Below are 23,078 nucleotides of genomic sequence, written 5' to 3'. Positions count from 1 at the left end.
GTACCAGGTCTGTGAAAAAGTTAGGAACGTATATATTAAGCCCTCCGCCCCCATACTGAAAACAGTATTTTCTTATAAAGTACACAGGAGCAATTCAGTCTGCTTCCTCGCCCCCTGCTTTTGAGTACTCATTCCTTCACGGGTTACGTGCCTCATTCATCTCCCCATGTGTTTCATGTGTCGGCAGTCGCTCGGCAGGGCTCCTGTAGGCAACCTGAGATGCCCTGCGGTCACCCAGCCTTTCCATAAGGTTGGATGTCGGTGTGGGTGACTAGTGCATGAACAACAGCTGTGTCTCATTGCATTAAAAAAAGAAAAAAAGATGAAACCACGTGGAGATGTAGACTGTTACCAACTAGTGCAGGTGGTGGTGGGGGGATGTCACCACAGCTAATGCTCAGTCTGATCCCTATGATGACCAAGGTGAGGCAGGCTGGTGAGCTGTGCTGGCAGAGAGGCATCCTTGCATTATGCTTCTACAGAGTATGATTTTTCTCCTTTAATGGTACTATTTGTCACAGGTGACTACTTTTCTTTTCAATTCATGAATTTCGGACACATAGATTAGTAATTTTGACAATGGCTGAGTTAATTAATATTCCCAGTGTCCATCTCTTTCATGCTATAACTACCACTTAAGCCTGACATCAGAACTGTTAGCAGTGTAGGTTCACCGTGAAGTCCCAAGCAGTGTAACATCTAAAAGTCCCACAACAAATACTAGTGAAAAAAATATACAAGGAGAAGAAGAAAAAGCATTATAGCTAATATTACCCTTATGGAATACATAAATAACTTATGAAAGATACTAAACAAACACATGGCAAATTTAATCATCTTCTATAAGATCACACATTGGTACTATTAACAGGGGGAATCAGGACATAAATTATATTCCTGGCTTTGGCTACTAGTTGCAGGTCACCTTCAGTACAAAAGTGTGTGCTAAATATTTAAAATGAGGAGTTAGGTCAAAGTAAATTCTTACAACAAAATAATGAAAATATGCACATAACAATACAAGCAATCACAGTGGCAAATCAATGTTGTAAATATTTGCATGTGTACATTAAATATTCAGAATGATTTGTTCATAACCACACACATGTAAAGCTTTCACTCCTCTAGTGAAGCTAGCTACGAGAGCTATTAACTTTAGCATGAAAAATGTGCACCATGTATTTATCAGTAACCTTTTGTTCTAATTTAGACTATTTCAAACTACAGGCTCATACTAGTATGCCATGGCATATCTATAGCGGAGATGGCTAGCTGCTTACCAGCACGGAGGCAGCATAAACAGACAACAGAGTTTCTATTTTTTTTTTAACCATTTCAATGGAACTTTTATCACCATGTATGTCATTTTATCATTTTGCATCAATTACATATCAGTTCTGCTTTATACACATTATACATTAATTCTCCTTTATACACATTCATTTATCATACTTATATTGCTGTTTTCTATCAAGTTGTTCATTTTAGCAGGAGGCACACCGCACAGTTCGCTGACTAAAATTCAAAACAGACAAACAATCTTCTTTATGCTATGGAAAAATAGCATCTTGTATGGGATTACTGGAGCAAAAGACAGTTGCTCTGATAGGCTCCAAACAGAGTTAATTCCAGATGTCTAGATGCACACCTGGGAATGCCCGCCTGATAACTGTCTCCAGCTGATCTGTTGTGCTGTGGCACAACAGTCTGAAAGGGCAGCTTCCCAAATCACCAGGTGTAGATCCTTTAGGGTAGGACAACAACATAATCCTCCTCTTCAATTTCTGTAAAAAAAAAGAATCAACACAAAAGGCTCTTGTCATTGCAAGTCACTCTTCTGAAAGACCGCTGCGAACAGGATGGCGTGTTGCTAGGCTCACGTTTGTCACTAACTGGGTTTGGCTCCTCTGTATTCCCTCTGCTCTGGCAGGCCAACAGTATGTCCAGTGTCCCATTGACTGACTCCTCCAGACCAGGAAGAGCATAAACCTGTGTTCTTTCCTGAACCAGCAAGCTCAGTATTTAAAAAGTTGTGACAATATAAGAACCAATCTTCATGAGAAAGTCAAATGCTATAGTAGTCAGTAAATCATATCAACAACTCAGATTGCTGAGACTATAAGATAGCACATTCTTTCTTCTCTTAAATATTTCCAACAGGGAAGTCAGCTAGAGGGGGAGAGCTCAAAAAGCCTTCTTTCTCCCTTAGATCCTTTCAGATTTAGTATTTTTGGAGAGCTTGGGGAAACGCAGAAACTGAATGCTTAGGACTATGTCGCACTGTGGAAACCCACTGCCTCTTGAAGTAACCTCCCGCAGGCAAGCTCCACCTGGGCTAGAAAAGATCGGCCCCACCTGGCTCCTGACAAGCACTGTTGACCCGAGTCCTGTGAGAGGTTCCAGCGAGGACACTGAAACGCTCAATCCGGAACACGTCACAAGGCCAGCAGCTGGTGCAGCACAAAGGACCAAGCCAGAAAAAGCACTTGTTTTAAGACCCTGCGTTTCAAGGAGATGGCCATCGCGATGTTAACCTGAGTTCCCCTTGTGAAACAAAGTAGTCTGAGGACTATACAGCAGACTACCATGTGGTGAAATTTCAATTAAAATGGAATAGCAAAAGTTCAAACCCACCCTTATTTTTAAGGGGCCCTGTTCTTATGTCAACAACAAACGTTTTGATGGTTAAGGAGAAGTTTTGTGTTGGCTCTACAATTCTTGCCCAGGATGCTGTGCATCTCCTGGAAAAGTTGATACATATAGGTTCTCTAGATACATATATGTTCTCTAGAATACGATATATTGCCTGTGAACTGGGAATGAATAGTTTCCCATGAACTAAATCTAAGCAAAAATGAGCCCTTTTTTTCCTTGACAGGAAATGCCGTGAATCCAATTTTTGCTCCTCTATGACATTACTGTCAATACTGAAATTATCATAAAATAAAACTTCAAGAAATGTTAGCTTGGATTCAGGCTGTACATCAGTAAGACGGAAATGTTTCATTATGTTCCTGATCTTTATAAAACAGAACCAGAGTTTGGAACAAGGTCATTTTAAAATGAGAAATAAAAACATGCAAAATATATCAGCATTTTCAAAATACCTTTTTTTCTGTGCTTCTTTAAAGAGAATATTTAACTGTAATTGCTGTATTTCTATAGAAAAAATCAGATAGCAACATAATGGTATTTTCAGCCAGAATCTTTGTTCATCTGGGAAATTTTAATTGTCTGCCATGGGGATAAGCCTTTTTAATAAAAAAGTTTCTATGTCAAATCCTTATTTCTTCAAACTGAGGGCAGATTTTTATAGCAAAAGTGCTTTCAGTAGAGATTGCCAATGGATTTCTGATAACTGTATCTCTGTGTTGACTTTTAATGAAAGATTAAAAAAAAACAAGAGACTATGTGATTCAGGTGTTCATTCTTGTGATGTTCAAAGCCAGCCCATGCTAACGGTACCAAGGAAAGGAACTGTCACTAGGAAGGTGAATAAGAGCAAGACATATGATTCAGTGTAGAGCCTGTGAGGACTGAGAGGCAGCTGAAGGAGGCAAGGGTGTTGAACTTCTGTCCATGCCAACTGTGTTTGGAGACTTTACAGCTGTTCACCACAGACCTTTACAGTCTTGTATTTCTTACCGTTATAGACGTCATTTGTGGCTGACGTGAACCTTGAGCTTCTTTGTGGGGGCTTGTGTTTCATGACTGGGTAGCGAAGGTTTGTTATTAGTCCTTGGTTTGGCTTTTCGTAGGTGTATATTAAATCCTTTAAAGTTCTGAAGGTCCTCTCTGGAACACCTTCAGAAGTCTGTAAGGATGGAAGAAGAAAGTGTGTTTGCAGTAGTATTTCATAGCAGATATCTTAAGTGATAGGAACTTTATATAGCTTATTCTTTACCAAGGGACTATTTTCTAAACAGATTTGTTGACAGAATATTGTGCCATTCTTAAAAAAGTAGGGACATCAATTTGATGGTGTGGTAATGGCACTAGGTATAACCTGCCTCCACCATCCCAGGCCAAGAGCATTGCAGCCAGGAGGAAGCTATTTAATGCTCCCTGCCTTCACTGGGATCACAAACTTCCAACTTTAGCAAGAAAAAAGTTTATTTACCTCAGTCCTCTCACCACTGGCTGTAGCCAACCCCTCTTTGCTTTGCAGGCCTGGCTGCATTTCAGACATTCCCAGTTCCTCCCCTGAGAATCCCCTGACCACAGATCTAGGACTACGACCTAGAATTCTCCGTCTAGGATCTAGGGCTTAACATTCAATTCTTTTTTTTTTCTTCTTCTAATCAGTTCAAACATTAGGTATTTCAGTCAACTATACTCCATGTCCTGGAGAATTTCAAATTTCACTCTTCATCACAACACAAACTTATTTTACTCTTAAATGCAAAAGGGCAAAAAGATCTGGTGTCTTTTGAGAAGCCAGGGTGCTCATGGCGACCAGGTAAATTTCTCATTTCCTGCATCTGTCCTTCAAGACTTGGTGTGTGACACAGAAAGGTTTAATGATGTTGCTGTCTTGTTAGACCACCTGAACACTGATGCTGCCCTTTCTTTTAAACAGAACTTTAAAAAAATAGCAAAAAAACCCACCACCCAACTCCTTCCTTAAAATAATCAAATGTTGATGAGGGTAAGCAAAATAGGTTCAGTATGTAAATATGTATTCTGGAGCCAGTGCAAAGTTGTAAGGAATCATATCTCTATCTGATGTCAATGAGCTGACCAAAATTTATTTTGCAAGCCTAGATCTGGGAGCCTCAAAATGTTCCATGCAGTTCAAGCAATTTTTTTTTTTCCAGCAGTGGAGATCTTGAGTTATCTGTACAGAGGTGCTTGCAGCTCTGCTACCTTAGGACAGTGACAGATAATAAGCACACTAATCAGCTCCTGTTACAGTGAAAGTCCCTCTTCCGTTACTTAAAAACATTAAAAGAGAACAGGGCTTTAATTTCATTTGCTATCTAGCTAAAGACATTTCTGGTGTTTTTTTATACATCTTTTATCTTCCATTCATCTCTGCACAGACTGGATGCCACTGCTTCTACAAAGTTCATGGCTGTATCTGCCATAAAATACAAACAACGCCATCAATATACTATTTCAAGATGTTATTTTGGTAAGCTGAAACAGTCTGGCTTTATAATCTTGAAAGAACAGAGCTTTCTTTCATATTCTTGACAGAATTCTGTAAAGAAAATTGGATTTGAAAAAAAAAAAAACTCAAAGTGTTTGAGTTACTAGCTGCTGATAGGCACAACAGCAAAATCCAAAAGAGTAGCTATAATCCAAAATACTTTTTTTGTGCGTTAACAAACCATCCTGCTGTTCATGGAAAACGATGCTTTTCATGCTCAGCCCAATACTCCTGTTAATAAACAGGAGTCACTACGATATGACAGCTTGGTGTCTTGTTTATGAAATGAGTTTGGTGGCCTCATCCCACTTATATGCTACCTGGGTGCTGACAGTCCTGTTGCTATCGTACTGCAAGCAAAGGAGGAGCTGGCACGTCGAGGCGTCTCCTCACCTTGCCTCTAGATTCAAGCTTTGTGCAGGGTTTTGAACGGATGGGATCTGCTCTCACCCTTGTTTTCCAGCAATGAGCAGCATTATCTGGGCTTGTCACTTCAGTTGCCTGAGAATCACACAGCTCTATAGATATATGTAAAGTTTAAAGGAGCAGGTAATGAAAGTTATGGTTTCTTTCAATAGTATCAAAGAGAAATAGTCAAACCAGAAAATACTTGGTCAACAAATAAGAGCTCCTCTTAAGTTACAGAGATTTCTGCATAGGTAATGAGCTCATCTGCAAGAATAAGTATGGCATTAAATAATCAAGAATTGATAAGGGTATAAAACAAACTTGGAAATATTTTCTACAGTAATGTGTTTGTGTGTGTGTATTTTAACCGGATTTTTTTTTTTTTTTTAGTACAATCTTTATAGATGAAACGAGGGTTACTCACTTGTATTCTGAAATATCCTTGGTGTTCCCTGAAGATGCGATAAGTATAGATGATATCTTCAAAGCTGTAAAAAAAACATCATTTCGTATGTTATGCTTTTATTGGCTGTCAGATTACTGCAACTACCATATACTGTTAGAGCTGAATCTGGCAGAAAAGTTTGATTCTTGTTTGTTTGTTTGTTTTAATAGTAAATTGCAATACGGTGAAAGATTGAAGCCAAATAAACAAATCTCAGGAATGTGTAGTGCTAAATACCATCAACTACATACCAGAACATCACTTGTAAAAACAGCTATGTTAGAAAATACTCAGACATTTAACTACTCAGTGGGACACTTAAGAAACAAAGTCAGTGGCAAGCTTACATCCTACTTTAACAAAAATGAAAACTCAGCAGCTCTTTAATGTGTATCCAAAAAGATATTTTCCACTAAGAGCATACAAATTGTGCCTAGGGACATTTTATAATTATTTGTCTTTCAAGACTGTCATGAAATAATGTCGTTTTGAACTTTGAGCATGCATTCATTCACTAGAGCCTTCAAAATACTTCAGATCCTACTATATATGTTTGACCATTTACTAAAATTAGTTATGGGTGGTCTTAAGCCTCAGAAACTGAACTATTACTTTATCATACCTACCAGAGATTTAATCTTCTGCACACCCCTGTTTAGATCTGCTTAACTTTAAAACCAATGCCCATCTCTCTTTTTTTTGCCCTGCAGAGTTAGGACAGTTATAGCAGACATAGCTAAAAGTGCCGTGCTCGATCCACAACCATCGCACGTCACTTAGCAGGGATGCTGCTTAACCATGCCCAGCTGGTTTATGGGCCTCCACGTGAGCTAACTGCCTGAGCATTTCTCCAGTTTCCCAGGTGCTCTGCACTACTACAGCGAGAATAAAGAGTTCTGGTGAGTCAGAGCAATGAAAATGCTTCGGGTATTGCTTGTTCTGGGATAGTAAGAAAACACAAAAGAAGAGACTAGGACTCCACTGTGAGGTGCCTAGTAAAAGAAGAGAATCCTTGCTCCTGTAGGGTGTTAACGTCCTTGCTCACCATCAGCAGAGTTGCTTCACTACACTGGAAACTACTTTGTGCATATCTCAACGTGGGAATAAGTTGCAGGCAAAGGGGTGGCACATGCACGATTGAGAGCTGCAAAATCTCCAGCAGTGCTGAAGGAAGGGGAGCCACAAGCTGGTTGTGCCTCAGACAGCACACTAGGTTCAGCTAGCCATCACACACTCTTTTCACACTGTGAACAGGGCTAACATACCTCTGCTTCAAAAGTTATTGCATCTGCAACATTGCTTCTATCTCTACTGTTCAGCTAAAATATTCGTTAATGCACAAGCTAAAGCCAACACACCATAAATACACTGACTTCCCATAACACTGAAAACCTAGGGAGGCTAGCAGGAGTCATACTGGAAGTCGCATGGTTTTCCATATGTCTGCCCAGAACATCCTAGACAGATAAACACGCCTGCAAGCTGCCACATTGCACATCTACATTGCAGAAGAAAAAGCAATCAAACAAGCACAAAAGCAACACCTGCCATAGGGTGGCACCAAGCTTAAGCTTTATGTGAGCACAGAGTATGGGCAGCGTAGGCTGGTGTCTGCTCACCACACACTGTGCGCGTGTGCCCTCTTTTGCGTAAGTAGATTAAACTAATGACACTTAAGTACCCTTCCAATCCCTCATCAACTACACTTTTAATAAGAGTCCAGTAACCCTCCTCCCATGTCAGTGAGGAGTATTTTCATTTCTTATCCATGCTTTTCACCGCAGTCTCCGTTTGTCCCTACTTGCTATTTCTCTCCCTACAATAGTCCTCCTCCTGTCCACAAGCCCTATAGCACTGCATTTCTCCCTCCATTTTTCTTTCTGTCTTCTGATTTGTACCAAAAGCCATGAGATTTTGATTACTCATCAGAACATATTGTGATATTTTTGATAATTAGATGTGTTAAAAAATTTCATGTCACACTCAAATACAGGCACGCTAAAGATGAATGTGAAACATGGTCAGACAAAAAAATGACTCAACAGACATACTGTTTTATAAACTTTGAACACTTTAGGAACAGGTCATTATATATGAAAAATGTAAAACATAGAACAAGAAAAACATACATTTTTAACCTCAGTGAATAAAATTAAGGATTATAAATACTAGTTTTCTATGACCAGCTTGTTCATAGGCTTGTCATATGAATTTGGACAGGAGGATATATAGCTTTCTGTCTCAGTTTATCTTCTTGCTACAGATAAACTTCCATACAAGCACGAGGTAAACCTTTCATTAAATAGTCGTAAGGATATGAAGTCAAAAAGCATATGAAGAAGGAACTGTTTCATATCCTACCATGAAATGTTTTAAGTGCCTAAATGCTGCTAAAATGTTACTTACTCATTATTACAAATACAATACCTGTCAGCTTTGAGTAATGTTCTTATCACTGTTTTTTGTCAGACTAAGCTATTTTCTCGAGCTCCCTTTCTTGTCTGCAAAGAGACACCAGCCTTAGCAGAGAATGATTTGTCCATCCTCTGTTTTATAAACTGTCTTTTGCAAATACCATCCTCCTCTGTATACTGTAAAGAAAGTCTAAGGCAAAAAGCATTGGTGGAAGACATGCACACATATGTTGAGTCTTTTAATACTAGGGAAGAAGTGTGAAGAGTAGGAAAGTTGAACTCTTGTCTTGGCATCTATTTTAAAACTTATTAAAAATAATGTTAGAGTACTTACAAAACACACAGACACAAGGCTCCTGCTACAGTTTCACTCTCTCGTATTAAATAGCTACCGTTCTTTCCTTTCTTGGACAGCAGTTCTTCACAAGTTGTTCTTGTTATCTTCCCGTGAAAAAATGGGAACTCCATGGACAAATAAAATCAAGTTCTCTTGGCTTTCAAACCAAATCCAGGTCAGAAGCCTGGCATTAGAAGACTTATTCTAAATGCAGGTGTCTCGAGATAATCCAAGTTGGAGGTGCTAACTACAGACGTGAGTTCATCTGTATTGCTACTACTGACCTTTCAGTAAGACAGTCAGCTAATGGTCTGTACTAAAAGGCCATGAATGCAATGAGGAAGGAAAAGGGAAATGGTTTTTCTCCACTGGTCACAGTCCACATCAAAGGAGGGTTCTTCTTCTTTTTTTTTTTTTTTTTTCCCTCCACATTGTAACAATAGAGTTGACATTTAAAGTTGCTCAAAGTCTTTCACACAGGGTCACTAATTTGAAAAAAAAGTCACTTGTTTCATTATTTTTCTTGGCAGGTTCACCTTCTAACACACCTTTTAGAAGGGGTTTATGTGGGGGTGGGGATGAGGAGCATAGATTTACTTATTTTTCAAGTTTCAGGGAAAGTTAGACAGCAATATTTGAGAATGATAATTTTTCCAAACAGGGAATTCCTTCCTCCTGCCTGTTATTTTAAAAGTACAGCTTTTTTTATCAAGAAGCCACTGTACCATGATGTAAAAAGGTAGCAGGAAGGAGAAGAGGGTCAGATCGTCCCTTTGCCAGCCCTGGGAAAATACTGTCAATTCCAGAAGGCTAGATACAGCCATGTATAAAACTGCTGCTGTGCCCTGATGGAGGAAATACTCCAAGGGAGATGCTATCCCAGCCATTTAAGACTTTCCCTGTTGGAAGCAGAGGATCAGAAGAAGAAAATAAACACTGATAGATCAGAGTGATTGTGGTTTGGGTTCAGGTGGGAAAAGACAGGGACAGAGATGGCAGGAGAGTCAAGTCCTTGAGAGGAGCCATGGATTTGGGACTGCGCAGCAGAGCTTACTTCTGAGGCCACAACAGAGACCAGAGTCACCAGTGCTGACATTGGCATGGGTCTTCCTGATTTCCAAATGTGCACTTTGCACATTAACCCCTCAGCTCTGATACCCAGTACCAAATCTCCCTGCGCTACAAAGTTATCAGGAAATTTCATAATTTCCCTGTTGCTAAACAATGTCAGTAACATCCCCTGGCCCATGGCCAATGAGCCCCTGCAATTTCAGTTTACCAGTCTGACACCATTGCAGCTGCTTAGCTCATTATGCCAGGGGCACTGGACTGATATGTTGACATTCCAGTATCCAGTCTTGCTGATGACGCACACACAAGCTAAGGAAAGATTATATATATTTTTTCCTTTTTTTTTTTTATTAAACAAATCCTTCCCCCATTTAAGAAAAGCTCCACCAAACCCAGCAATTAGGAGATGTTACACTGCCAGCAAAATCTTAATTCTCCTCTCTTTATGAAAACGCCATATAATAAAGGATCTGCTGTAATGGTCAAAGAAGGTCAAATATATGACTATATTATTTTTCCATATGAAATCTGCTTCACTAATGCCACAGCCTGGACTATGCTACAGGAACAAATCAAGGTTGCATAGGATATCAAGGAACTCTCTTTTTTATTTTTCTAAATTACATCTCTGAAGTCTAAACAAAATAACTGTCCCCAATGTTCCAAAACAGACCTTGAGATTCTCTGTTTAAACAGCTTTCAGCAAAATGAGGTGTACAACTACACAGGGATTATAATGAAGAATTGTGACCACTGGCATCCGAGTCACAGAGTGGGAAAAACATCCTGTGGAAGAAAGCCAGTAAATAATCACTAAATAAAAAGCAGCAGCATAACAAGGATGGCTATGCATTAGGTTGCACATCAGGCAGTAACTTTCAAATACACTTACCCTTACAACTTCCTACACACAAAATTCATATGTGAACATATTAACATATTTGCTTTTATCTGGAAGTTAATCATATATCATACTAACAGCGTGTTCAGATGACATCTTAGATAAATTGGTTGTAAAGCAAATAGATATGGCTTGGAGTCAAAGAACTTTGGGAGTTAGAAGAAAGATTCGCCTAAAAGAGAAATTGCTAAAAATGGCATGTCTGAAGGGAAGCTAAATCTGTTTTCTACTACAGTAATCACAGATTACCATAAATTATCATCTGTATTCATAGATTACCAATAAAACAACTCCCCATGTCCAGGGAGGAAATGATCCCTCCTCATCTTGCAAGTGTTTCTAACAACAAGTGGTAATGATTCTTCATGTTCAAATACAGCTGTATTTTTCTATAGATAAAAACTGTTTGGGGCTTTTGTCTGTACCTCTTATAAACAACAAGTTTCTCTGAGGCAGCTTAAGGTGAGTGGTTCAGCCAGAAGCCCAGCTCTAAGAAGGAACAGCAGCAGCTGCTTTATGCTGGCCCGCTTCAGGCAGGTTCTCCTCCACGCTGAAAGGAAAGCAAGTAGGAAACAGCAACAAGCTTCTCTTTCAGGAATGTGATGATTACACGTTCTTCACAGCTTTCCTAAAGACCTCATTAGCTGGGAACAGGCCAAAAAATAGAAGTAAATTCAGTAGATCTTGCAGGCTTAAATCTTAAAGTTACGCAAATGGCAATGGCAGCCACGTTTCATCTCCTGACTGCTTAGTAGAGCACTCCTCTGATGACAAGAAACCCTTGAGAAAGGACTCAAAGAGAAATGAGGGTTGGCAACTCCTTTCAGCAGCAAACACCACGGGCAGCCTGACCACCCTCCTCCTCAGCAATATTAGGAGCAGTAAATTCATCCTTGCTCTCCTCTTGCCTTTTCCTTCCCATGGCAGATGCAATATCGGCAGCCAGTTCTTAAGTCATCACACTTCAGGCTCATTTACCTCAGAAGCCTTGAAGTAGCTTTGCTGGAAAGGTGACAAGATTTGAGACAACACTAAAGAAGGCAAGCAGAGGACATTTGGCAAAGGAAAGTGGGTGGGTTTGGGTGGAGGAAACCCACCAGTGTCAGGAAGTACAATAGGAAGAGAACGTGGTGGAAAGCCGATTCTGTGGGGAGCAGCAGCAAAAACCCAGCAGCAGAGCAGGAGGGGCAGAACAGGAAATGAAACAAATGAGCAACACGAAGGATCCTGAAAGAGTTGAAAGGGGAGAAGAAGTGGAGCCCAAAAAAGTGAAAAGATGCTGAAGCAGAATTAGAATATAAAGGAGATGTTAAATAAAGGGATTTTGATGAGAACGAAGAGGCAAAACTCAAGTTAGAGGGAGAAGGAAGTTAGCCTGTGGTTAAACAGTTCAGTACTCCGAATAGAGAAAAGCTTTTAAGGAGAATGGAATAAGGACAGCAAAATAGTCAGCAAAATTGGGAGAAGGCATTAGTGCAAGCAAAAGGCACTGGAATGAACATGGTAGTAGACTTGCTAATAAATAATTGAATTACAGCGAAAGATAGTTATAATCAGCCGTGATCATGATACTCCTTGCTTATTTCAAGAGCTGGAAAGTGTTTAATACATTATGGAGATCAAACAGTATCACAGCAATCACTTAACTGAGGAAAATGACAGATTTTGAGGTTGGTATTCAACTGTATTCAAAATATTATCAATGCATATTGATAATATTTTGCTCAATCTTCTTAGTTTCCAAGTCTGAAATCTGCTGTACCAAACCATCTCTAAAAGGTTGTGAGTGGGATCTGTGTGCCTGAAAGAGGGCCTGGGACACCTGCCTGATGCACAAGGCTGGCAGATATGACACTGGATTTGTAAGGGGAGACCCATGCCCTTCTGGAGTGGCAGCCTGAGAGTAGCCAGAATACCAATGGTACCTGAAGTGGCACTAGTTAGTGATGATTTGCTACCACTGTGTCTCAGGAAGCTAGCTCCTAAACCTGTTTGTTAGAGAATTAGTTTCTGTGCTGCATGCAGAAAATTGAAGGTGAAACCACAAACTTTTTTTCAAGAGAAGTACAAGGACATTAGCAGTTCCCTTTTCTGGGGATGGTTTCCTTTTCTGGCTATATTTATGTACCTTTTTGGCTATTCCGCACTACAGAAACAAGTCTTTTCTCCTCTACTCTCTAGAAACACTTTAGTTTTGCTTTCCAAGAGAAAATAAAAAGAACTCTGATTAAGCACAGCTCTGAGTAAGAATCTGGGGCCATGAGATTTTCTTAGTGGCATGCAGTTACATAGTCATCTTCGTTAAACTTCAGACACAACTCAGATTTAGCAATCATCACAGTAGGTTCCTGTTAGAAAAGGAAGAAATTGCCTTAACCACTAGTCGGATGATCTGCTTTGTGCAATACACTCAGTTTGTTCATAAGCATGGTCCCATTTCTGATCTATTTCTTTTGGTTGGAGGCAGGGGCAATGGTGTGTTTGACACGGCAGGATTAAAGTTCGCTTTTGTTAAGCTAAGAGCATGGCTTTACAAATCCTTCCTATTAGGAAGCATAATTAGATGATAATCTAACTAGATTAGATTATCCAGTTCTGGGATCCAAGAAGGACATGGAGCTACTGCAGAGAGTCCAGCACAGAGCTACAAAGACCATCAGGGGACTGGGACATCTGCCCTAGGGAGAGAGGCTCAGAAAGCTGGGCCTGTTAAGCCTAAAGAAGAGAAGGCTGAGACGGGATCTTACCAATGTGTACAAATACCTTAAAGGAGAGTGTCAAGAGTAGGGGGACAAACTCTCCGTGGGGGTCACCAGCAATAGGACAAGAGGCAATGGCTACAAGCTGAAGCACAGGAAGTTCCACCTGAATTTGAGGGAAAAACTTCTTGACTTCTGTGGAGGTTGCAGAATCTCCTTCTCTGGAGTTACCCAAAACCTGCCTGGATGTGATGCTGAGGAATGTGGTCTGGGTGATGCTGCTTGTGCAGGTGGGCTGGACTAGATGATCTCTAGAGGTCTCTTCGAACTTCTAGATAGATGATTCTATGGAAAGGGAATTGACTGTAAGCTTGCAGTCAAGCATACTGCATATATTTTCTGTTCCTTTTGAGGTTTCCTATTTTTTATTCAAACAAAGAAACTAAAAGTTTATTTCCAAGAAGTTCTAATTTTAAAACACAGAACGTTGAACACAGAAAACATTGTTTTAGTTGACTGTGCATAAAGCAAACCCATCTCGGGTAGATCTGAGTCTTTAAGGGATATATCAAGGCAGTATGTTTCTACAGCACCTCCACACATCCAAAGGAGAATCACCTGGGGCTAATATGATCCTTTTACTTTACAATACTCATCTGTAGCATTTAGGCAGATTTGAGACTAGGGGGTTTGCTTAAAAGACAAAATCGTAGTTATATACAACAGAAAAAATGCACAGGAGGAAAAAAGAGAATTATATACGCACTATCTGATCTACCACTGCCTAAACCACAGGCATGCTTCACTGACCAGATGTAGATACTCTAGCACTGTCTCTTGCACGTATACATATATATTTATGCTTTGCTTTGGCACCCGTGGGCTAGTCCAGGGCAAAAATGCAAAGCTCAGACAAGCACAAGACAGGACTTTCAGGCTCAAGCCTAGGATACTCGCTGATGGAAACCAAAGCCACAGAGAGCTGGCCTTGTCAGCCACGCCACGACACTGAGTCTTTACAATGTGTGCAGGGGTGCTGTAACAGCCTATCCTCCTGGACCATATTTGGCTATAAACTCAGGCCAAGTGTTTTCCTAACAAGTCCTACTGGCTTAACAAATTTAACAAGTATTTCTGGCTTACACAAGCTTGCACAACCCAGCTGTGTGAAGAATGATCAGCAGTAAGAGCTGAAGATACTAACCACAATGAATTCTGTGCATATTTCAGTTTATGGGTAAGGGAAATACACAAAGAGAACAACACTTGGGTTTCGACACCCCTAACAAAAACAGCTAGACTGTCTGAGAGGGTCTCATTGCAATAGGAGAAAAACCAAAAGGGGCAAACCTACATGACAGGAGCAGAATCTTTCTCAGCAGATTCAGGATGCTGCTTGGCATAATAACTTCTGCGCATTCAGACAGAACCTGGGCTTCTGCTCATGGCAGAGAAGCCCCTTCTAGGAAGTCGCTGCATTCCCAGCCATCAGTGGGTGAGCCATTTCTCATTTCTCACCCACGCCTGGTTCTCAAATCAGCTGTGCTCACTGTGGTGACATAGTTGGAAGCTACCCTAATTCACGCTGAGGACTGCTTGTGACGCTCGGGCTTCAGGATGCAGAAGCAAAAGACTGTGGCAGGCTCGGTGCAACTTGTGGCAAACAGCCTAGGAAGAAAAAAACATCAAACTATTCCTCCCTAGTATCTCTTATATTTAAAAACGCATACATCCTCCAGTTGGTCTTCTGCTTACTTAACTAAATGCAAACACTTAATTCAGTCCATCCTCACAAGTCATGCTTTCTAACCCTGAATTTGTTCTCTTTGCTTTTCTCTGTATTTAGCTCCTGCTTCTCTAAATTTGATGCCAGCAACTGAACAAGTCTTTTGACTGGAAGCGCAAAACAGTTGGCTAATATTTATTATGTAAAAGAGCCGCTAATGGAGCACATCCTGGTTGACTATTTTTCTGCCATATTGCTGCCTTTACCATTTTCAGGTTTTGTTTCTGTTAGTATAAAACTGAGTGGGATTTTTTTTTGCAGTAGTACCTCTATACATCATGAACATCTGAGCTTTGATTCTACCCCCCCATACTGGCAGCATCTCTAACACAACAGAGCTCCTAATACTGATCTTTGTAAAAAAGGGAAAGCTGAGGAAGCACTAGGTTGATTAACACTGTGAGATGTTGAGTGGACAGGAAATGATCTACCCTGATGAGGTTTAAATAAAAAGATACAGTTAAAAGACGCATAAAAAAAAAAAAAAGTGTCAATGAAACTTGAAAACTGCCAAAGCAGGGAATAAAAGAGGAAGCTAAAGGTGGGCCATTTGCAGCCTGACCAGAAATAGTGGTAGGGAAAATTTAAGAAGAAAATTTAACTGGTGTATTTATTACTTATGAATTGCATTTAGAGCAATATTAACTCATATCGCTTCAGATTTTTATGCTTTTGTTTTTTACAGTTGCATGTTAGTCAAATGTAAACCTAGGATGAAAAAAGCCTGATTTATAACCCTCTTTACATATTATCTGATTTTTAAAATATAAGTTAATTGTAGGTGATCCTTCAAAAATGCAAACTTCACTTTGTCAAAATTGGAATTAAAAATTATAGAATCAAATTTTTAAAAAGTTACACAACCATAAAAACATATGAATATGTATAAGCATATGTAGTTTTGTTTGTCTTGAAATTATGCAGAATTTTGCTAAAAATCAGTTGTAAGATATAGTCGTAAAATAGCATTTTCATTTTCACATAGCAACCCAGTGATCAGGGTTCCCAATCACTCAATCATCCCTAGCATTATAATATTTCTTTCTCTTTTTTTTTTTTTTTTCCATTTTGGTTAATGTAGTCCTTGGAAAAAAAAAATGAAAAACGGAGAGAGGAAAAATATTTTTTCATTGACATAAGAATTTTCAATACTTTTAAATTGAAGAAACTGGCGGTTCAGACTGTCCCCTCAGAGAGACCATGGCGCCTCCCAAGAGGCTTAGTCCAGATGGGAGAACAGACACTGAAGGGATGGGGAATCCCAGTTACATGAGAGAACTTCAGCTGCAGAGCAAATGCAGTGAAGCAGTTCAGCCTGACCTGAAATACATCCAGGTATTATAGACTTAAGTGAAACCCCATTAGTAGAGAAAAACAAACAAATGAAATATTCTTGAAGTTCATGAATTCATTCAATCCATCCTAAAAGGCTCAGATCTTTGTAATAAGTACCCTCAGGCAACAATCTCTCACAAAATATTTCAGGAAATGCAATAAGAACTCAATTCACATCAGTGTCTTGAACGTACTTCCTTCCTCTTAAGAAAGGTGCTATTAAAAGCGAGAGGTGGCAAAACACATTTACAATTGACCACATCTCTATACTCATGCTACATATTTTGCCCTAAATACCTTCACTGTAAAAGTCTCTTTTGTAGCTTCTGTCTTATTACTTGAACACGAGAGTCTGACCACTGTAATGTGCTGTCATTCCTCAACAGTGGCATCCTGCCCTGCCTGCTCCCTTCCCAGGTTCCAAGGATAACTGAAATTGAGGTTCTTAGTGTAAAACGGTGCTGTTTATTCTTACTTATAATCTCCTGGTCAGTAAATTGCTGCTGTCCTGACTAGATAACTGCATACATTGCAATTATATCTTCCCACTTTGGAAGAAATGCTTGTCTTAGTGTGCTGATGGTTGCACTCATAAGATTAGTTCATGCAGAGCCTTGCCTTTAATGCATATCTTCAAGCAAGGGGTCTAAACGTTATGTTCAGAGGACCCCTTACAGCAGTATTTGTGGGACATAACAGAACAGCAAGAGCACACTTGTTAAAAACAAAGAAAACTTAAGAACTACCCACTGTGGTTAAACCAAAAGCCATCTATAGATTAGACCTCTGGCAATGGTCAGTAGCAAGTATGCAGAAAAAGGAAGTATAAGCAAGGAGAAAAGCATTTTTGTTAAAAAACAGAATAAATACTATTAAAGGATATCTACAATAAGAAAAAGGTTTTACTGTGAAGATGGTCAGGAAAGGACATGCCTCAGTGTTGGCAGAGAGAAAGAACCGGTAAATTTTAGATGAAATCTGAGTATAGCAGCCTAGAGATGCCCCACGTGTCTCTCTTTGCACTCTGTGATGGAGAAGATGAGGGGAGGAATGATGTAAGGAAGACTGGATATTATCTGATCCTATCTTATGGTCAAATATTCCAGAAAATACACCAGGCATTTTAGATTAGAAAAAAAATTAAACTATGAAGATAGGAACAAGTTGTTAAAAACTTGTAGATGCTTTAGCAGCTGCAGCTATAACTAGATAGAAACAGAGACCTCAAATGTAGAATCTGTTGGGGTTCTTCAAAAAAGCTAGAAAGCAATGAAGAGACTCTCTCAAGAGCTACAGAAGCGTTCTGAGGAGTAAAAAGAAACCCAAGAGACATGGAATCACTGGAACTAAAGGACAAGAAGCTTTCAGAAATCACGTGCTTTATGATACTGGAAGGGTCTGAGTGGTACAAAATCCAAATCTTTCCTTAAAACACAAACGAGTGCTGAAGAGAATAACATGCAGATAAACATATAAAGATACTTCAACCATAGCTTATTGAAAGACAAATGGATGGGGATTGATCATACATCGCATAATGCGAGAGAGACATATGAAAAATTAAAACTATGAGTTTCGTATAGGCGTAATCTACACTGCAAAAATCTATTTCTGTACTACTTACCTGTGAAGCCTCCTCTACCTCTCAGTGCAGAGCATTCTCCCCACATCCTACCTGTTCTTCTGTTAGCAAAGAATTAGATTTGCTTTTACGAAACTAGACCAACTTCTGCCAAAATAAGGTGTTGTAGATATAGAAGCTACTTCATTCTCCCCTGTTCTTTTGGGGTTTTTTCTTTTTTTTTTTTGAGCGTATCATTCAGTCATGATTCAGTAAGAACATTACAGCATGCTTAGTTTTGAATCGCTGAACAGGAAGGGTCATGTTTTCTGCCCTTTGATTTGTAAATTGGGGGAGAAAAAAAGGACATGAGCTCCAGCAGCACAGCTACAACTCACCAGCTCTTACTCATAAAGTTCTCAGTCCTGATTCATTTTGACTCCCCCTTGGCAGATAAAGCCTCCTACTGCTACTGTTGCTACCGTGAAATTAATATTCAAACCCAAATGCTCCATCACACAGCATGAAAGCTGTGTGAAATGATTCTCTGATTTGATGTCCCTGAAAATAACTCTATTGCACTGGTTAAACAAATTATGAACATGGAAGCAGGAATAATAAACGAACAACATGAACATTTCCATTTTCCTTTGGAAAGAATAAAAATATATAACCACATAGAGAATACTAACCTACACATACAAAATGAACTTTCAAACCTGATAAACTAAGCCATCTAAATCCAAACCCATCCAGAATCCAGCCAAAAGGACTAGCCCTGAATGTGACTATCACAGTACAAGTCAAGCATACAGTTTTACAGCTAAGCCAGCTTTTAAAAGAGGTATTCTTGCAAATGTGAAGATCATTAGAAGGCATTTTTTAACAGAGCTATCAGCAAGCTTTCAAGTAGATGTTGTTTCTTGTACAACCTCTAAGATAGCCCAATTAGACCCTTCATTTACACAGACCTAGCTCTTTACTGTGTGCTGGGCATATTATTTCAGCTTGGAATTACGGCTTGACCCCCCAAAATAAGGAAGGCCTGTTATGCTGATTTTTCACATTGAAGTGGATCAACAAATTTCTGTGTCAAACTAATTTCTGTGTCAAACTAAAAGGAGCACCATAGGTTTCTTCCAGATCTTTCATAATATAACATCTCACTCAGCTTGTTTCAGCTAATACAGTACCACTAACATGAAGGCTCCCTGCTCACGGCCATCACCAGGAGATCCCAGCTGCAGCTGCACATGGAACCTCTCCCCACAGCACAGCCATCTCACACCAGCTGCAGGAGCCGTCAAGAGGGAAAGAGAAGTGAAAACCCTTTCACTAAACCAAAACCAAGCAGCAAAGTCAGACCATGATACCTAAGCATCCTGGCTGCGCTCCTCACAGGAGCAAGTACTTTGCAAGAGTTTAAACTTGCAAGGTACCCAAAGAAAACCATACATACGTATTCAAACATCTCATGTTAAGTAACAAACCAGGGAAAGGAGGAGAGTATCATCTTATGTAGAGGGATGGCTAGAGAGCCGCGTACATGGCTGCCCAGCAGGCCTGCTCAATTCTAGCCTTCAGGTTTCAGTGAAAGAACAAAGGGAGTGCTAACTAGGAGATAAGAAAGTAGACCAAGGTCAGAGGGAATAAAAGAGCTGTTGAACTAAAAGGATGAGCTAAACAAGTAAGGGGGGCTGTAAGGGTCTGAGTTAGATCATTGTCTACCAATTAGGAGCCTGTGTAATTACATCACTAATTGTTAAGAATCATATAAATGTACTGCATGAAAAGCTAAGGAACGAAGTCAGTTCCAGCTTCTATGAAGTTGATGTCTGGCATTCCTGACCCGCTCCAAGCTGCAACAAGTGGCGCCCGAACAGGGACAAGATTCCGAACAGGGACCAGATTCCGAACAGGGACTGGCACAGGGACCTGGCACAACGGTGCGGGATTCCGGAGGACGACGTACAGGTGCAGCCGAGTGATCCGACCAAGAAGGGGACCGGAGCGGGTAAGCCGGCCGTGATTGCGCACACGGAAAAGACGGCGTTGGGGGGCAAGAAGCTGGGGCCCGGGACGGAAAGACGTCGTCAGGGAAGGGCTAGAAGCAGAGACCCCGGTGTACGTACAAAATGGAGCGAGAAGCTGCTGTACAACTGCTGCTGGACTTATTAGCAAAGAGGGAGGCAGCAGTGAGCATAAAGAAGCTGTATGAGCTGTATAAATGGGCTAGAGACAAGGGACACTTGCAAAGACCTAAGCTGAAGCGAGGGGGTTCTGAGCCCCACCATCGCCCAAAGGACATCACAGGGCCACCGCCAGATCGTGAGCCTCTCGAAGCTGCGAGCAGTGTACCTATAAAAGCCTTTGCGAGCACTTCAGGACCAGGACCGCCACGCCACCGAAAACCGCTGGTGTCTGGAGATCCATCGCCAACCCTCCCCCCGCCTGCGTCCTCATCCGTGCCTGTGGCGCCTGCATTGTCTGTGCCCCCACTCCCGGACCGCCCCGTCGTGCCTAAGAACGGCCCGGCTGGGTCCAGGACTTGTTAGATCACCTTGAAAAAAGGAGAAGGGGGGCCGGGGAAGAAAAGGCGAATGAGATCAAGGAGACTTATGTTGCTGAGGGCTTGACAACAGCCAGGAGGGAGGTGCAGGGGGATTTGATCCGTCTTTTAAAGTGGGGGTTGAAGAACTGTAATGCTTTAAGTGAGGACAGAAACCGTTATTAGGGCTATTGTTTCTATTTGCTATGTTCATCTCTATTATGTGTTGTATCCTTTGTATATTGATGCCGACACGAGGTATGGTTGAAAGGTGGAAATTTGTATGATCTGTAGAGTCATAAAACTATTGTACAAAATAGAACCCAAGACCTTGAGAAAGAAGATGTTTGCCTGCCCAGGCTGAGTGATAAGGAGCATGGAGGCGGCTGCCCAGCCAGGCTCACAGCCGACCTCCTTCGAAAGCAGCTGAAGGCGACTGCTCAACCGGGCTTGTAGCCAACTTAACTGCAAACATCTTCTAAATTAGTTTGAAGGTCAAACACCCGAGAGGGAGGAGATGAGAAAGGCAAGACCCTCAGACTGACAGTTGCGACCACTTACTGGTATGCCCACCTGCACGACCAGGAGGGAAGGTTATGTGACTGAAGGTGGAGTTTGTCCACCCGCCCTGGTCTGCCTGCTGGCACGTACTGGCCCTACGTGGCAGGATGCACCAGGCATAAACAAGACAGTGCAGAAAGAGGAGGGGTGAGACTCCTAACACTGAGACCCACGTTGTCTCTGCGGGGACGCCCGCTGCGTTAGGAGCCTGTCAGCAACCCTCTAATCTGCCAACTCGAGGGAATGTTCAGTCTCAGTGTCCTGCCGACAAGTATTACCTCACGAGTAATTAGGCATACTTTGCTTCTTTAACGTGCTTTCACCTGAATAGCCGTAGCCACTTTGTTCTGTGTGATTATTGCCGAATCCCAAACCCATTCGCAACCTAATTGGCAACGAGGATGGGATTAGGCAATTGAGACAGTGGAACTCACTAGTGGAGTGCACAGCTACGTGAGGTCGTGCCACTGGATAGAAACTGTGTTTGTGCTGTTTGTGTGTGTGGTCTTTAGATCTTTATTGTGTAATATATATCAGCAGAGAGGGCTGAATAAGCACAACAGGAAAGTGCAGAATTTGAAAGCGGGAAAGCCAGGAATAACTCAGACTATGGCGTCCCCCCCCCACCCCCAACCAGTGGAGGACTGGGAGCCGTACTCTGACTTGTATCCTTGGAAAGAGACTAGGGAAATACTTCAGCATGGGAAACAAGAATGAAGCGACGGCCAAGCTCCAGTGCAACTGGCACGGAAGGACCTGCAACAGTCCTTACAAATTGTAAAAGCCTCAATGCTACTGGAGCGGGCGCCTCCTTAATATATAGAAATCCCAAGCAATTTCTGGGGAGGAAACCAAATTGAAGCTATGCAAACATAAATAGAAATGGAAATCGAGAACCTTTCAAAATGATTGGGACATCTTAATAATCGATTTGAAAGATTGTTTTTTCACCATACTATTGCATCCTGAGGACCATGACATAGTGGAACATATGAACCAAACGCTGAAATGCCAGCTATAAGAAAAAAAAAAAAAAAAAAAAGAGAGAAAAAAAAAGAAAAAAAAAAAGGAAAAAAAAAGAAAAAAGGAAAAAAAAAAGAAAAAAAGGGAAAAAAAGGAAAAAAAAAGAAAAAGAAAAAAAAAAAAAGAGGAGAATTGGAAATTATGCCTGCAGAAAAATTGGCAAGAGCAGAATATGTTTTAAAATTTTGAGATTACCCCAGGACAGCCTAGTCCCTCTGATGGTCAAACACAGGGCTGGGCTAAAGGGAGCCCTGACAGAAGTAAAGTTGGGTCCGTGTAAGGCGATGCTGAGAGACTGGAACACGGGAAAATGGACGGGACCTTTGGACTTGATAACCTGGGGAAAAGGGTATGCTTGTATCGTTACAGATGCTAGAAATCGGATGGGTGACAGAGAAAATGGGAGAGGCCTTAGCTGGAAGCAACCTCACATACATCAGATGTAGCAGGAAAACAGCTGGTACCCTAGCGGTGGGAAGTGTGAGCCTGCAGAACATCATGAGAGGAAGAAGTGTCCTGTACTACTAAGCAGGCCTTGCTGGTACAAAAGAAAAAGGGGGAATTGTAGAGGGATGGCTAGAGAGCCGCGTACATGGCTGCCCAGCAGGCCTGCTCAATTCTAGCCTTCAGGTTTCAGTGAAAGAACAAAGGGAGTGCTAACTAGGAGATAAGAAAGTAGACCAAGGTCAGAGGGAATAAAAGAGCTGTTGAACTAAAAGGATGAGCTAAACAAGTAAGGGGGGCTGTAAGGGTCTGAGTTAGATCATTGTCTACCAATTAGGAGCCTGTGTAATTACATCACTAATTGTTAAGAATCATATAAATGTACTGCATGAA

At 41.0% G+C, this 23,078-nt stretch overlaps 1 protein-coding gene across 1 annotated transcript; it reads right to left on the bottom strand.

Moving 5' to 3' along the window:
- Window positions 1-1,577: 1,577 nt before the first annotated feature.
- Window positions 1,578-9,010, bottom strand: SH2D1B (SH2 domain containing 1B). Its single transcript, XM_010223909.2, has 4 exons — window positions 8,754-9,010; window positions 5,985-6,048; window positions 3,646-3,814; window positions 1,578-1,784 (listed from the first exon to the last, which is right to left on the bottom strand). Exons 1-4 carry the CDS (start codon window positions 8,885-8,887, stop codon window positions 1,747-1,749), a joined length of 405 nt encoding a protein of 134 aa, XP_010222211.2. The 5' UTR covers window positions 8,888-9,010; the 3' UTR covers window positions 1,578-1,746.
- Between the last annotated feature and the right edge of the window lie 14,068 nt (window positions 9,011-23,078).

This window comes from Tinamus guttatus, unplaced genomic scaffold, assembly GCF_059628265.1.
Source record: "Tinamus guttatus ecotype Peru unplaced genomic scaffold, ASM5962826v1 Tinamus_guttatus_pri_ptg000035l, whole genome shotgun sequence".
Lineage (NCBI taxonomy): Eukaryota > Metazoa > Chordata > Aves > Tinamiformes > Tinamidae > Tinamus > Tinamus guttatus.
This window is presented reverse-complemented; position numbering and strand designations above follow the sequence as displayed.